This window comes from Rhinolophus sinicus, linkage group LG09 (assembly GCF_036562045.2).
Source record: "Rhinolophus sinicus isolate RSC01 linkage group LG09, ASM3656204v1, whole genome shotgun sequence".
Lineage (NCBI taxonomy): Eukaryota > Metazoa > Chordata > Mammalia > Chiroptera > Rhinolophidae > Rhinolophus > Rhinolophus sinicus.
In genome coordinates this window covers 32,881,995-32,895,151 of record NC_133758.1, presented here as the reverse complement: position 1 = coordinate 32,895,151, position 13,157 = coordinate 32,881,995, and the positions used below count along the sequence as shown (strand labels likewise).

The following is a 13,157-nucleotide window of genomic DNA, read 5'->3' as shown; positions in this document are numbered from 1 at the left end:
TGTCCCTCTCGCTTCAAAGAAATGTTCTTGGAGGGTGGCCTGGGTTGTTTTGCTTTAAGATTTTCTAGAGTGAACAGATGTAACAATTTTCTATAATTTGCCTTGGTACAGATGCTGAAAGAGACCATTCACAATAAAATATATGCAGTATATGTAATTTCAGCTGGATGTTCTGGGGTTTTAAAGTAAAAATGTGTACCTGCAAGCTGTTTTATAGTTTCTCAGTCATAATTATCTCTGTTACACAGAAGGCGACAACTGCAACTCCTCCTTCATGTACAAGCTTTCCAAAAATATCTTGATAATTTTGCGTACTCTGCAAGGCACAGTGTTCTCCCTGTGTTTTGGCTTGCGAAGTGTGTTAAAGTGTTTAATTTCTCTTTGCAATAAATTTATGCAGTAATCACATTAACAGGAAGGATGCTGGATGATCTGTGGAAGAAGCCCTTGCAAAAGGTGAGGCAACTAGAATGGGTCTCAAGAAAGAAATGCTGCAAAAGAACTTCAGCGAAGGTTATGTATAGTAGCGCCACAGCAGATAATGCTTATTTATGGAAACTGCCTTATTATACTGATAAAATGAGAGAAAAGTGGTGGAGAAGGTGGTAAGGATGCTTAATAGCTGCAGCTTGCCACCCTCTAGGGAGTCCGTGCATGTGTCTTGTGGCATTTCTCAGGGGATGGATAAGGAGAGGGGCTGGGGCATCACTGCGAAGCTAAATCCCCAGACAGTCGATGAATGAACGCTCTACTGCATAGTCCTCTGCTAGGTCAGTGATTGACCCTCCCTCCAATTGTCAGCCCAATTCACTGACTACTTCATGTGTCTCTACTCCGCAGAAATATACGTTCTACAGTAATTACAGAATGCATGGCCTTTCATTGCACGCGTACTTGTGGAGCAGCTACTATTATGTTGTTCAATAGTTACCATTAGGGTTCCATTGGTCCTCTCCGCCCAACACAAACAAGAAGTTCTCTACCTCCACAACGCAGTGGTGGGCACTGTTGTATGGCATAACTGGAATTAAGCAGAGAAAAAAAAAGAGGTATGACATTTTCCATCTTAGGACTTGCTCCTTGGCTCACTAGTTAATTGCTTTCACCAAAGTGTATAAAAAGGTGAGACAAAGTCAGAAGGAAGAAGTGAGCCTAGGCAGCAGAGCGGGGCACCCACCAATCCACAGTGGCTTGGTGGTGTGTTCCCAGCTATTGCAAACCCAACCCCTTTTGATTAATTTTACATAATGTTATTCCACAAATTAGTCAAGAACAACCTGTCACGCTGCTTTTGATTCTTAAGTTCTTCTCACTTGCCTGATGGTGGGGATCTCATTCTAAAACAATGACTGACACTCCCAAATGGTCAGGACTGGGGGGTTACTTCTTGGAAGAAATAACCCTGCATGCACTTGGAGCCATTAAGATGCTCTGCCCAAACATGGTTTGCTGCCAATCTTTCCATAAACAGACTCAGGGCGTTTGGTAGCTTTCTATTCCACAGCAATGAGCAAGCTGAATTTCCATACAGTTTTAAGTTTTTAAATTAAGGTCCTGCTGATTTAATGCCTTCTCCAAATGTATACGCTTAATTTCCTGTACAATGTCATTAGAAGCACAATCACACATTTTCCATCTATCTGCTTAGGAGCTCTTCTGTAACAAAGATAAAAACTGCCAGAAACATCACAAATATTCATTCCCCTCGTCGCGCCCTTCGCTCTGCCCCAGTGTGGTGGCTGCAAGGAGGGGGTGTTCAGAAACCCACTAAAACCAAGTTCCTCTGTCTTTGTTCACATTTACATTTTCTCTTGGGAGCTACGCACAACCAGAATAGGACGTCTCCCTCACCTCGTGTGCAGTAGTACAGTGTTAGTCTCTGCTATTACAATATCATACAGTAAACGTAAACATACACAGCATTAGTTATGGCACATGCAGTGGTTTGGGCCCAGGGACACCAGTAGGAAAAATGATGTCCTTGTTCGGCTCATCATATGGGCACCTTAAATCTAGGTGAGGACAAATGGGGAGGTGATGTGCATGCTCAGGCAGGGAACTTATTGCTTGACACGGATCAACAGAGCACTTAAGAAACCAGTGCAGTGGGAAATCAATATGAGCCAGGGCCAGCTCTTACTCTGTGCTCTTTTTCCAATGGGGAGAGACAGAGGCAAAGAGAGAGAGCGAGAGAGCACCTATCTTATATCCGACTCATTTTGAGGGATATATGCATCTCTCATTTCAGTTTTTAAATTATTATCTTTTTAAATTTTCCTCAGAATACACGTGTGCTGGCTAAGATATGTAAATAAAAATAATAAGAAACAGGCATAGCTTTGAAGCCTATAAGAGGTTTGAAACCTATAAGAGAACTATTTGCAGCTCCTGAAAGAGCAAATCAGATCATTGAAGCTTTTTACCAAAATATTTTAGAAGTTTTGATTATTTTATCGTATATTTTTACTGTCACTATTCATTGTTTTTGAACTTATATCCACAAGGGGAAAGGCACTCATATGTAAACGCCTGATTTGGGGGAGAATGCAGAAATTGGGTGTGTCGTGGATTTGTGAGATCCATTAATTAGGTCAATTGACTTAAGGAATCATCTTGGGAATGTCCTTTCTCCCTCAACCCTCAGGTATTTGCATTGGGAAATGCTTTTAAACCATATAGATCCTGCAGGCTTCACTTCTCACTGTCCATTGGGGCAGAATATATGTTGGGTTCATTGAACAACTTAGGTCAGATGTGTTTTGAACACTTTTTTTTCTAATTAACTCATCATTGTTTGGATTATGATGATGGTCCCAAAATACCAAAACCAAAACTATGCCAGCAATATATTATGTGTTTCGGGAGCGGCCTGATGCTACTCCAGTTCATCATAATGTCATCTGGTCAGTGGAAACTTACAGCATTGATTGTCATCTGTACGCATCTATTCACATGAGATATGAGTGTAAGAACAGAGGCCATCGACTATAACCAACTTACTTTACGACTGCCATTCGTCCAGTATTTATTTTAAATTTTTGGTCCATTCAACACCCAAATTGAATAAATAATGAAAAATTGTATTAACTTCTTTCTAACTGGAAGTTCAGGTTTATAATAAAGCACAGTCTCTGAAAATGTAACACTAGTGTTTTGTTCTTGCCATTTATTTGCTCCCATTCAGGCAAGCAAAAATTAAGTGAAGGAAATAATACACAATTTATTCTTAAGCCTCTTTTTCATTTGATTACTCCTATTGTTAGGCTTTATGCAAACAAATGAAACTATTGCATTGAGCTAACTATTGAAACCTTCAAAACAAGAAAGGTCTTTGCAGTTCTAATATAAAGGCTCCTTGAAGGGATTCTCATTCATCTACACATATTTCCTCTTCTTTTTAAACCTTGTCTGTTATATTTTTTGGCTGAGTATTGCAGTATTCTCATTCCTGAATTGTTGTCTTTTTTGAATTATTACCATGAATCAAGAGGCTATAAATACACACAAAAGCTCTTCGTAATTATTCTGAATGTAAAAGTCTCCTCATTTATTAGAAAAAAAAATCTATATAAAATCAATGTTTGAGTTTTGCAAAAGATCTAATTTCTTTGACTTCTGAAGGAAAATAGAATAAACAGGGCAGTGAGCAAGGGCAAACATCTGTTTAAAATGGAATTGGGTACTGCAGTTATTATCTTTTAAATAACAAAGAATCCATGCCTGACCCTTTCTAGCTTTCTCTGGAGGTGGACACCGGCTGCACCCTCCCAGCAGGTAGTGGAGGAGAAGTTTGTTCTCCACGTTCATATGCAGCCCAGTGTGAGTTTTTAGCGTGTCAGTCAGTGAGTTAGAGGGAAAGGGTAAAGAGAAGCTAATCAGGATGAAATGAGATTAAAGGCTGTCTAATTTTACAGCAACTGTGATCCATCAGCCACTGTGAAAGTGACAGTGGAAATGAATGATGGAGACAGACAGGTGGGGCTGTACATTTCACTGATTTATCCTCAAATGCACTGGGCCTTATTTTATTGAGTGAACATGACCGCATTTATCATGACTGTCATCTAAACCCACTTCCCTCCATTTAAAAAGGTCACTTTACTCAGAGGGAGCAGGAGAGAGGCACTTTCAAATCAGATTTAAAATCTAATAACACGTGTTTATAAGGCCCTTTGTGAGAATTCTCAACTTTATTAAACAAACTATAAGTGCTAGAAGAAAAGTGGGACAAAGCCAGAAAATTGAAAGTGAAGAAACATTTGGCCATCTGAGGGAATACACTCATTTAGTCTCCAAGTTTGAAGCAATTTGTACCATTTTGCCTTTCCCACTCTAAACACCTAATATTCTCTTCTAGCTTGGGAAATTAAATAAAGCATTTACAATTAATATTTTTAATGAAGAAAGTAAGAAGCAGGTAATACTATAAAATAAACTTGGAGAAAATATGAAGTCACAGTATTTACTCTGTATGATGGCTAACCATCAAACACTTAATAGATGTTTGCAATTGTTACAAGTTGAATCTCTGCCACAATTCACTTATATACCTATTAATTATTTTCCCATAACTTTAAGGACATAAAAATCTTAGTTACACAGTCTTTTACTCCTCCTGTACCAGTGCAATAAAATGTCCTGGAATGTTATACACAAAATTAGTCTTTGTGGATAAAAAGAAACTCAAACGCTCAAAATATTTTGTGTTACTTTTGACAATATAGCCACCATTTACCAAATATTTACTATGTGTCAGGCACTGTGCATATAGGTACCTATATTATATCTCTGAAAATATATAATAACAGCATTTATGTTTAGTTCTTGCCATTCATTTGCTCCTATTCAGGCAAGCAGAAATGAAGTGAAAAAATAATATGTGATAGTGTAATACATGATAAAATATAACATATGATAAATATACCTATATTTACCTATATCTTTCATTTAATACACTAACTACAAGGGAGGTGTCAATCATTCATTTTATTTCTTTAAGAAATACTGAGGTTTTTAAGAGGTTAAGTTACTTGTTGAAGGTCATATTCAGCTAATGAACGGCACAGAGAATTCAAACACAGGGATATCTGGATCCCAACCCACGCTCTTATCCATTTCACTCTACTGATTTTCAATAGGTATGTTCATCCAACCAGCAAGTAATTACTGAGTACCTGTGTCTTCAATGATGGTGTTCCTGAAATTTCTGTATAATTTTTTTTGTATTAAATCACATTTTAAATGTTTATTATTTTCATATTTAAAGGAATCCTAGTTAAAGCAAGTGGGTACACCTTTAAAGTTTTTTCTATAAATCTAGATATCCAGACAGTGAGTTTTCTTAAAGTAGGATACATTTGTTTGATGGAGCCTGAAAAACACCGAGCAAATCATCCAGTGAAGGATGGGTAAAGTCTATTGGCAGAGGGTTTTTACTTTATTTTTTTTAAAAACATGGAGGCATATTTCAACATTGCAAGCAGATTCAAATCTCTTGGGCACAGAGGCCCTTTTCTTGGCATATAGAATGTGCAGGGAGCTTACTGTATTTATGAAGGCCTTATTCTGCTAGAGATCCACGTTACTGCTTCCTCCCATATTTTATATCTAAGGAATGTATCCCTCTTCCATTGGAAAGTATAGATAGCCTTCATAATCACAAATTTTCATGAACATTCAAACAAGAGATTGCATAAAGCTATGCTAAGTTTGGAGAATTGCTAAATAAATGGTTATGAAGTGTTTATCATTTGGATGTAAGATTTACAAGGGCCTTGATTTCCTTTTGGCCTTAAATACATAAACTTGCAAAACCATCAATTAGGACATACTTCTTAATTTATCTGAAAAGGTATTTAACATCCATGGTAAAATGTATATTATAAAAAATAATGAGATACAGGACCAGTAAGCTTTCCTCCTATCCTGATGCTCAGCCTCAGAGCTCCGTACCACAGAGACCATCTCTGTCACAGTGTTCTTGGATTTTCCTTCCAGAGAGAATGCATATGTACAAGTCATTTTCTTTAGTACAGATGGCAGCGGTACTCCATGGGCACACTGTGTAGTACCTTGCTTTTCTGTACTCAAGAATACATTCATTTATTCATGCCCCACCAATCAAATGTTTGTTCAGCTGTAACTCTATGCCAGACAATGTTCTACCTGCTGGGGAGGTCTTGAAGAACAGCATCGAGGAACATTCTAGACAGGGGAAGCCCATAATAAACATACACAAATACACAAATAAATAGGCACCTTTGTTTCAAGTGACAAGTGCAATAAGAAAGCAAAACAAGGTCAGAGGAGAGGGAAGGACAGGGTGAGGCCTTTGTGCGTGATCAGGGAAGGCCTCTGTGAGTGGATGGCTTTTGAGGACAGGACTGGCTGAAATGAGCCATGCAAGGTGTAGCTGCAGGAACAGCAAGCACAAAGGGCACGAGTCACACATGTGGAGTGTATCAAGAACAGCAAGAAGACCAGGAACAGATCTGAGATAAGGTCTAGGAGGGAGACCCAGGGCAGATCGGGTGTGATGGTGCAGTCTTGGTCAGAGGACAACCCTTGGATTGTCTAGCACCTCATTCTTTTTTAACAGCCACACAGTGTTCACTTTGATGAGTATCCTATGATGTCTTCCATTCCCTTCTGAAGGCCACCTATTAATTCATTCAACAAAGTTTACTACACACTCATTAGGTACACTTTTCTGGTTGCTGATAAAACAGCAGGGAACTATGCTCTTGTAGTGCTTACATTCCAGGGGAAAGAAGAACATAGACAAATACTACATAATGCATAGGAACATAGCCAGATGGTGACAGATATATAAAGAGAAATAAAATGAGATGGTGTTTTAGAGAGAGAGTGCCTGGTTACTGCTCTAGTTGGGGTGGTCAGGGAAGGCCTCACTAGAGAATGACACTTAAGGTAGAATTTGAAATGTAAGAAAGAGCCATCTTTAGAAAACAAGGGGAAGGAATTCATGCAGAGACCTTGAAGCGTGAATGAGCTGGATGTGCCTGAGATGCTGAGAGAAAGACTCCATGTCTGGAGCACCAAGAGGCACGAGAGGAAGTCAGGATGGGGACAGAGGCTGGGTAGGTAGGTCTTTATAAACTAGGATAAGCCGTGTGAATTTTATTCTTAGCTTGATGGAAAGACATTGGAGGGGTTTTAAGCAGCAGAATGACATCATCTGATTTATGTTTTAAAAATATTGCTCTGGCTACTATGGATGCTGTGGGAGTAGAAGAGGGAAGAGAAAGATCACATAGGGTGGTCTAGATGATGGAGGTTTGGCCACGAAGGGGTGCTAGGGATGGAGAGAAATAAACATGTGTTGACAGCTGCCCCCATTACAAAGCGTGCTCTGCTGAATATCCTTGTAGGTACACAACACATAGACACAGGAGTTTATCTGCAGGATTAATTCCAAGTGAAATTTCCAGGCAAAAGGATGGGTGAATTTTACATTTTGATGGATATCATCACATTGTACTCCTTTTTGCATTTGTATCTTTGCCAATATGGTAGGTAAACAATTGGTATCTAGTTAAAATCGAAATCTGCATTTAATTATGGTAGAAGTTGAGCATCTTTTCATATGTTTAAAATCTATTTGCATTTTATACATTTTTCTGCTGGAGTTTGATGTCTTGGTATCATAATTTATGTTATCTACAATTATATAATTTCTGTTTTCAAAGTGTTCTTTTCTATGAAGTTATCCAAACTGGCAAAATAAATGATATTTTGGAAGCATGGTATAGCTAGAATATATATTTGTTTAATATTTATTCATTGGAGCAAATTCAAATAGCAATTACATGCTGTTGAAAACAAATATAACCTGAAAGAAAGAGGTGTCACTCTTGCCATGGGATTGGAAAGGTTTTTTTTTGTTTTGTTTTTTAAATTTTATAGTCAGTGTAACTGAAAAACTTAAATGTTTATAAATTTGCTAGTTAGTTTAATCTTACTATCCAGTCTTCCTGCAAAGATCTAGCAATTTGGCAAATGCCTCTCTGCAGATAGAAACAGACACATAGTAAAACATCTTACATGAAATAGTGCTTGATAAATATTATTGATAAATAATCCATAGACAAGTCTCTGGTTTTTTTTGGTTATATTTGGACTATACGATCCCTGCAAACTACAAATAAATGGAAACGTTTTGTGTATTTGGGGATGATTTGATCATTACGGACAGTTAGTCTGGAAAATTAAATCCTGTTAGAAATTCATGTGGTCTGAATTCAGTGAGGAGTTGGTCGAGGTTCTGAGTTAACCAAAAGTTTGCCAACATTTTCTCCCTCACTCCCAACTTGTTCTATGCACACTGAGCCAGGTTCCCATAGTCCCACTGGAGATGAAGTTATTGAAGTGAGTTCAAAATGGGTAAATCTGGAAACAAAAGTGCACACGTGTTAGGTTTTGGAGGCTGTGCAAGAACCAAGAGAGTTTGTTCCTCAGTTACAGTTGAAAATCGTATCTAACGGAGAGTTGCCTGACAATGAGTATTGCTTTGTTACTCCCTCCTCTGTGCAGTTATTGTACTGAATGCATGCCTTTACTGTACACTTGCCAAGTCATGATACAGTATATTAAAATTTCCTGTTTTTTGTGTGCCACCCCTAATGGATCGCTGAGCTCATTGAGGTTAGATTGTGTCAGCTCTACAGCTTTATGCCTAGCGTAGTGTCCAGTACATAAGGCTGGGTCAGACTCAGGCATATGCTATAACTTTTAGTATCTAATACTTAAAAATATTAGTGAATCAATAAATGTTAGTACTGCGAATGAGTGAATGCTAGCTAAGGGAAACTGTAGAATTTACTTCTTTGGAATTTGTAAAAAATATGATAGAAATTTGAAGGAGGGAGGAAGTGAAAGAAGAAAGAGAGGACAATGTGCCTTAGATAGGATTCTATGGCTTCTAGGATAGATGTCACCTTAACATATGCAGTACACATGTTAGTTTTAAACAAAGGAGGTTTATAAGTTCTTCAAAGATTGTAACATATTTCTTTAGAAACTATCATAAACCTAACTGTGCCAAGGTAAAAAATTTTTAATAAATCCTTGTTGATTTACAGTTTTAGCTCTGAATACTTATGTGGTGGGGTAAGGGGGGCACTAACAACCAGTGAGGCTAAAGGGACTTAAAATAGCACTCCTATAAGCTATTAAAGCAAAAACAACTTATTTTTATTTTAATTGGAATATTTTTACTAATATGTTCAGAAATTATGATTGTATTATTACGATATCAAGTATTTTACTTTGGATGCTTCCTGTCATGTTAGTTAGAAATTAAAAAGTTTTATTTTTACTTTTGGAAAGTAAAAGGATATTAGGGAGCGAAAGCTGCAATCTCGTCCAAAGATTTTTTTTCCTGTTTTATAAAGTGTTGTTACTGAGACACATTGATGAAACATGCTAGTGCTTTGACGTTTCCTTTTTCTAAGTGCCAACACCATGTCTTCCTGATGGTATCTACTGGGGGAGGGAGAAATTGCACTTTTCATTGTTCTACACCTAAAATGGCTCAATTTTAAAAAAGTCAACTCTGTAAGTGAATTAAAGTAGTAAAAAAACCCCACATATTATTTAAATTCGTGAAAATAAAAGCCTTGACAAAGGTCAAGGGAGCCAGTGCTATTTTAACTGTGGATGATATGGCAAGAGAATAGCAAAAATGATTGTGAAATAGTTTAAATGCTCTTAGAGGATAGCCCCATAGTTGTCCCAAGTTATTGAGGCAAGGAGAAAATGGGTGTGGTCTATATAATGAGGATTTATTAGGAAGCATTTTCTGACGTAGATCACACATACTCCATACTGGAAAGTGAACTCTAGTGGTTCATTTTAAAACCCATTATATACCAAAAGGTACATTTAGGAATCATTTGTCCACCAACTCATTCATTCATTCATTTCATTCAAAAATATGCATTGAGGGACTATTAGTTATTCTGCTAAACTCTGAGCATATAAAGACTAATTGGACACTATTCCTGTATTCCAGAGCTCACAGTGAAGAAAGAAAGAGAACATGTAAACAGATAAAAAGAATACACAGTGCTCTAGGAGAAGAGCAACAGGAGCACCAGACAGGAAATGAATAAAACTTCAGAGAAAGAGAAGCTTAAGCTAAATCATAAGGCTAAAAAAAGATATTCTAAGGGTAACGTCTGCAAATTTACTTCCTATATTTAATAATGAGTGTCAACTATAATTATATATATATATATATATATCTCCACAGGATGTGGAGTACAGCATAAGGAATAGAGTCAGTGGAATTGTAACAGCTATATATGATGTCAGAGGGGTAGTAGATTGAGGGAAGGGGTTATCACTTTGTGAGGGGTATAAATGTCTAACTATTACATTGCTTTGTACACCTGAAACTAATTAAAAAAAAAGATATTCTAGTTTGCTACAGCAGCAAAAGTCATTATCAGTAAAAGGAACATGGATTCAATATTAATAGAGCTCCTACTATGTGCCAGACCTTGTGCTAGGCCCTAGCGATATTGTGTTTATTTTAATTAGATTGTTTTATAAAAATTGTTTCTTAAAATTACATCAATTTCCAAAATGTTCTTAATATTATGGTCATATTACAACAGCAACTATTTTGTTGAGGCCAGAGAAAATATGTTTGAGGAATGTGGGAGCAAATAAAACAGTGGGACAGTAGTCTACACTGTCCTTTTAGGCAGTTCTTCCCTCCCCAACTCAAATTCCCTCGGGAGCACTCTCTCCTTAGAATATCCAGAAGTAATGGCCTCTGCTCTAATTAAATCTCTCCCAACCTTTGCAGCCACCTGATAGTTCTGGAAACAGTTGGTAGGTTTATCAGAACTGTGAGCAATATTTGTGGTCCTTTCAGACTATCCCTCACTGCATTTGCTCTCAGGGTTTCAGGGTGTTACTGTGCTATTGAACTTACTTGACTGCAAAGGATATTTTGTTGTAAAGATTCAGAAAGATTCGTGACATATTTCTCACAAGGCCTTTTCATGGTGTGTGCCTTGTGTGTGTATGTTGACATGAACCTAGGTGTGTGTTACCTCTGGGAAGTACTCATCAGGCTGGGCTATCAAGATTAGAGTGACTCTACAGCTTGTAACACACATGGGAAATTAAAGTGCAGCCCATGATCTCAGGAGGTAAGCCCAAGGTGGGTGGTCTTGGTCACGATGAGACACCTAGAACAACCGCCTGAAAAAGTTCTGAAATATGTATTGCTGGGAAAAAGTGGAGAATTGGAGCTATGCAGTATGCAAAGAGAGAAACACGGCAATGTGATGAAAACTGAAGGTCCTTTTTCTCCTTTTTTGGCACCATTTTTACTGGCAAAACTAGATGTCATTGAATGTTAAGTGATATTTACCTATAAACATTTGGCATGTGTTTTAGAATTTGGGCTGAGACTCTAAGGCTGACGCTAATCTGAAGATATATGCCAGGCTTTCTATGCAGGACTTGCTATAAGTAGCTCTTAAAGTGGTTCTGACTGGTTGTACATATGCATGTACACACACACACACACACACACACACACACACACACACACACATTTAGCTTATATAGAAACTGATGTGGAAGACTATTAGTCAGTAGGGATTTTTTTAACAGAGTGGGAGCACCGGGCATTTTTCATCCACAGGAGAAGAAAAGCATCCTCCTCCTACCCTCCACCCCAAAGACAAAGCAGAGACTGGTGGCACAGAGACTTTGGTCAGATGTTTCCATGCCTCCTGGGGCTTGTCAGGCATGGGTGAAGTGTGAAGACAAGAGGTTGGCAGGAGCTGTCTGTCATGGGACTGTGAGGAGAGCGAGCTGGGGCAGAAGTAGCTGCACTTCTGCCTTTGGTGGGACAATGCTCCCAGTACCTTCTTGCAGGCTGAGCTGATACACAGGAAGTTTGCTTGGCTACAACCGTCATGAAAGGATCCTGCACCCAAGAAGATTAATTAGCAGGTCAGGTTGACCGTAACAGAAGCTGTGTGGTGGACAGCCCAAGGTGCAGCTTATCAAAACACACTCAGCTTTACAGCATTTGCCTCCTTAGAGGCAACACCAGGTAAATAAGAGCGCTTCTCCCTTTGCCTTCCCCACCTCCAGCTCTATCCCTGGTAGAGCCAGACTACTCAGGGTGGCTATTTCCTCCAGGGCGGGTCAGCCCCTCTCACCCTCATGTCAACATCAGTGTGTAGGAAAGGGTTAACAGAGCAGGCCTGAGACTGCTATCCTTAGAAAGCCCTGCTTGCAAGGTTGGCCTGTGGCTGACAGCTGGGAACTTAGATTTCAGGAGTGTTCCCACCACCTCAACTAAGAGTGGCTGGCCATGCCCAAATTGTACACAGAATGTGATTTATGCTGAACACCTGCTTTTCTTCTGGGAGTATGGAATTTTGGTATGTGCTAGGCAGGAGATGTCTATCTGACCAGCCCCCAGTAGAAACCTTGGGTACTGAGTCTAAAAAGCCTCCCTCGTAGACAACATTGCACAGGAGCTGTCATAATTCCACGCTGGAGGGAGTAAGTGTGTCCTGTGTGACCCCACTGGAAGAAGGCTCTTGGTCTTGCACCTGGTTTCCTCTGGATATTGCCCCACCCACCTTTTTCCTTTGCTGACTTTACGTGTTTTTGCTGTAATAAATTACAGCTGTGAGTACTACTATACTGATCCTGTTAGTTCTCCTAGTGAATCATGGAACCTGGGGGTTCTCTTGAGGATCCCAGCTACAATAGGAGAAAGAGAAACTTCAAATGTATTTAGAGAACAAGCTTTTGATTTAGCATCCTAATATACCTGGGGCTGCTTTAAGAACTTGCTGATGTATAGCCCACAGGGAGAGATGAGACATCCAGCAGAGAGGCTCTGAAGAATCAGTGGTTGGAAAAAATCAAGTTGTTTTCAGTTGGCTGTGTATGGGAAGCTTGTTTCATAAATGATTATCTGTGTATGCATTTATGACAAGACAGCTTCTGGAATCCTGAGGAATGTTTTTTAGGTAGGGAAGCACGGACTCCAGATTTCCTCTGGTTGGAATCAATGTGCAAACATCCTGAGAATCCGTTACTGGCCAACACTGTCCTGTCACAGGTACTAGAAAATTTGTCAGAGAACTTGACAC

At 38.8% G+C, this 13,157-nt stretch overlaps 1 protein-coding gene and 1 long non-coding RNA gene across 3 annotated transcripts in view; one reads left to right on the top strand and one right to left on the bottom strand.

Annotated features, from left to right (window-relative positions):
* Positions 1-13,157, bottom strand: part of KLHL14 (kelch like family member 14) — a 96,307-nt gene that overhangs the window by 21,496 nt on the left and 61,654 nt on the right. The window contains exon 3 of one of the 2 annotated variants that reach the window (XM_019740783.2): positions 932-1,021. The exons of the other annotated variant lie outside the window; for it this stretch is intronic. Coding sequence (XP_019596342.1) covers positions 932-1,021 — 90 coding nt within the window. The remainder of the gene's footprint in view (positions 1-931; positions 1,022-13,157) is intronic. 2 annotated transcript variants of the gene reach the window in all.
* The window catches only part of LOC141573069 (uncharacterized), a 30,327-nt gene continuing 29,077 nt past the window's right edge, over positions 11,908-13,157 (top strand). Inside the window, exon 1 of the long non-coding RNA XR_012498638.1 lies at positions 11,908-12,100. This is a non-coding gene — a long non-coding RNA (uncharacterized LOC141573069). The remainder of the gene's footprint in view (positions 12,101-13,157) is intronic.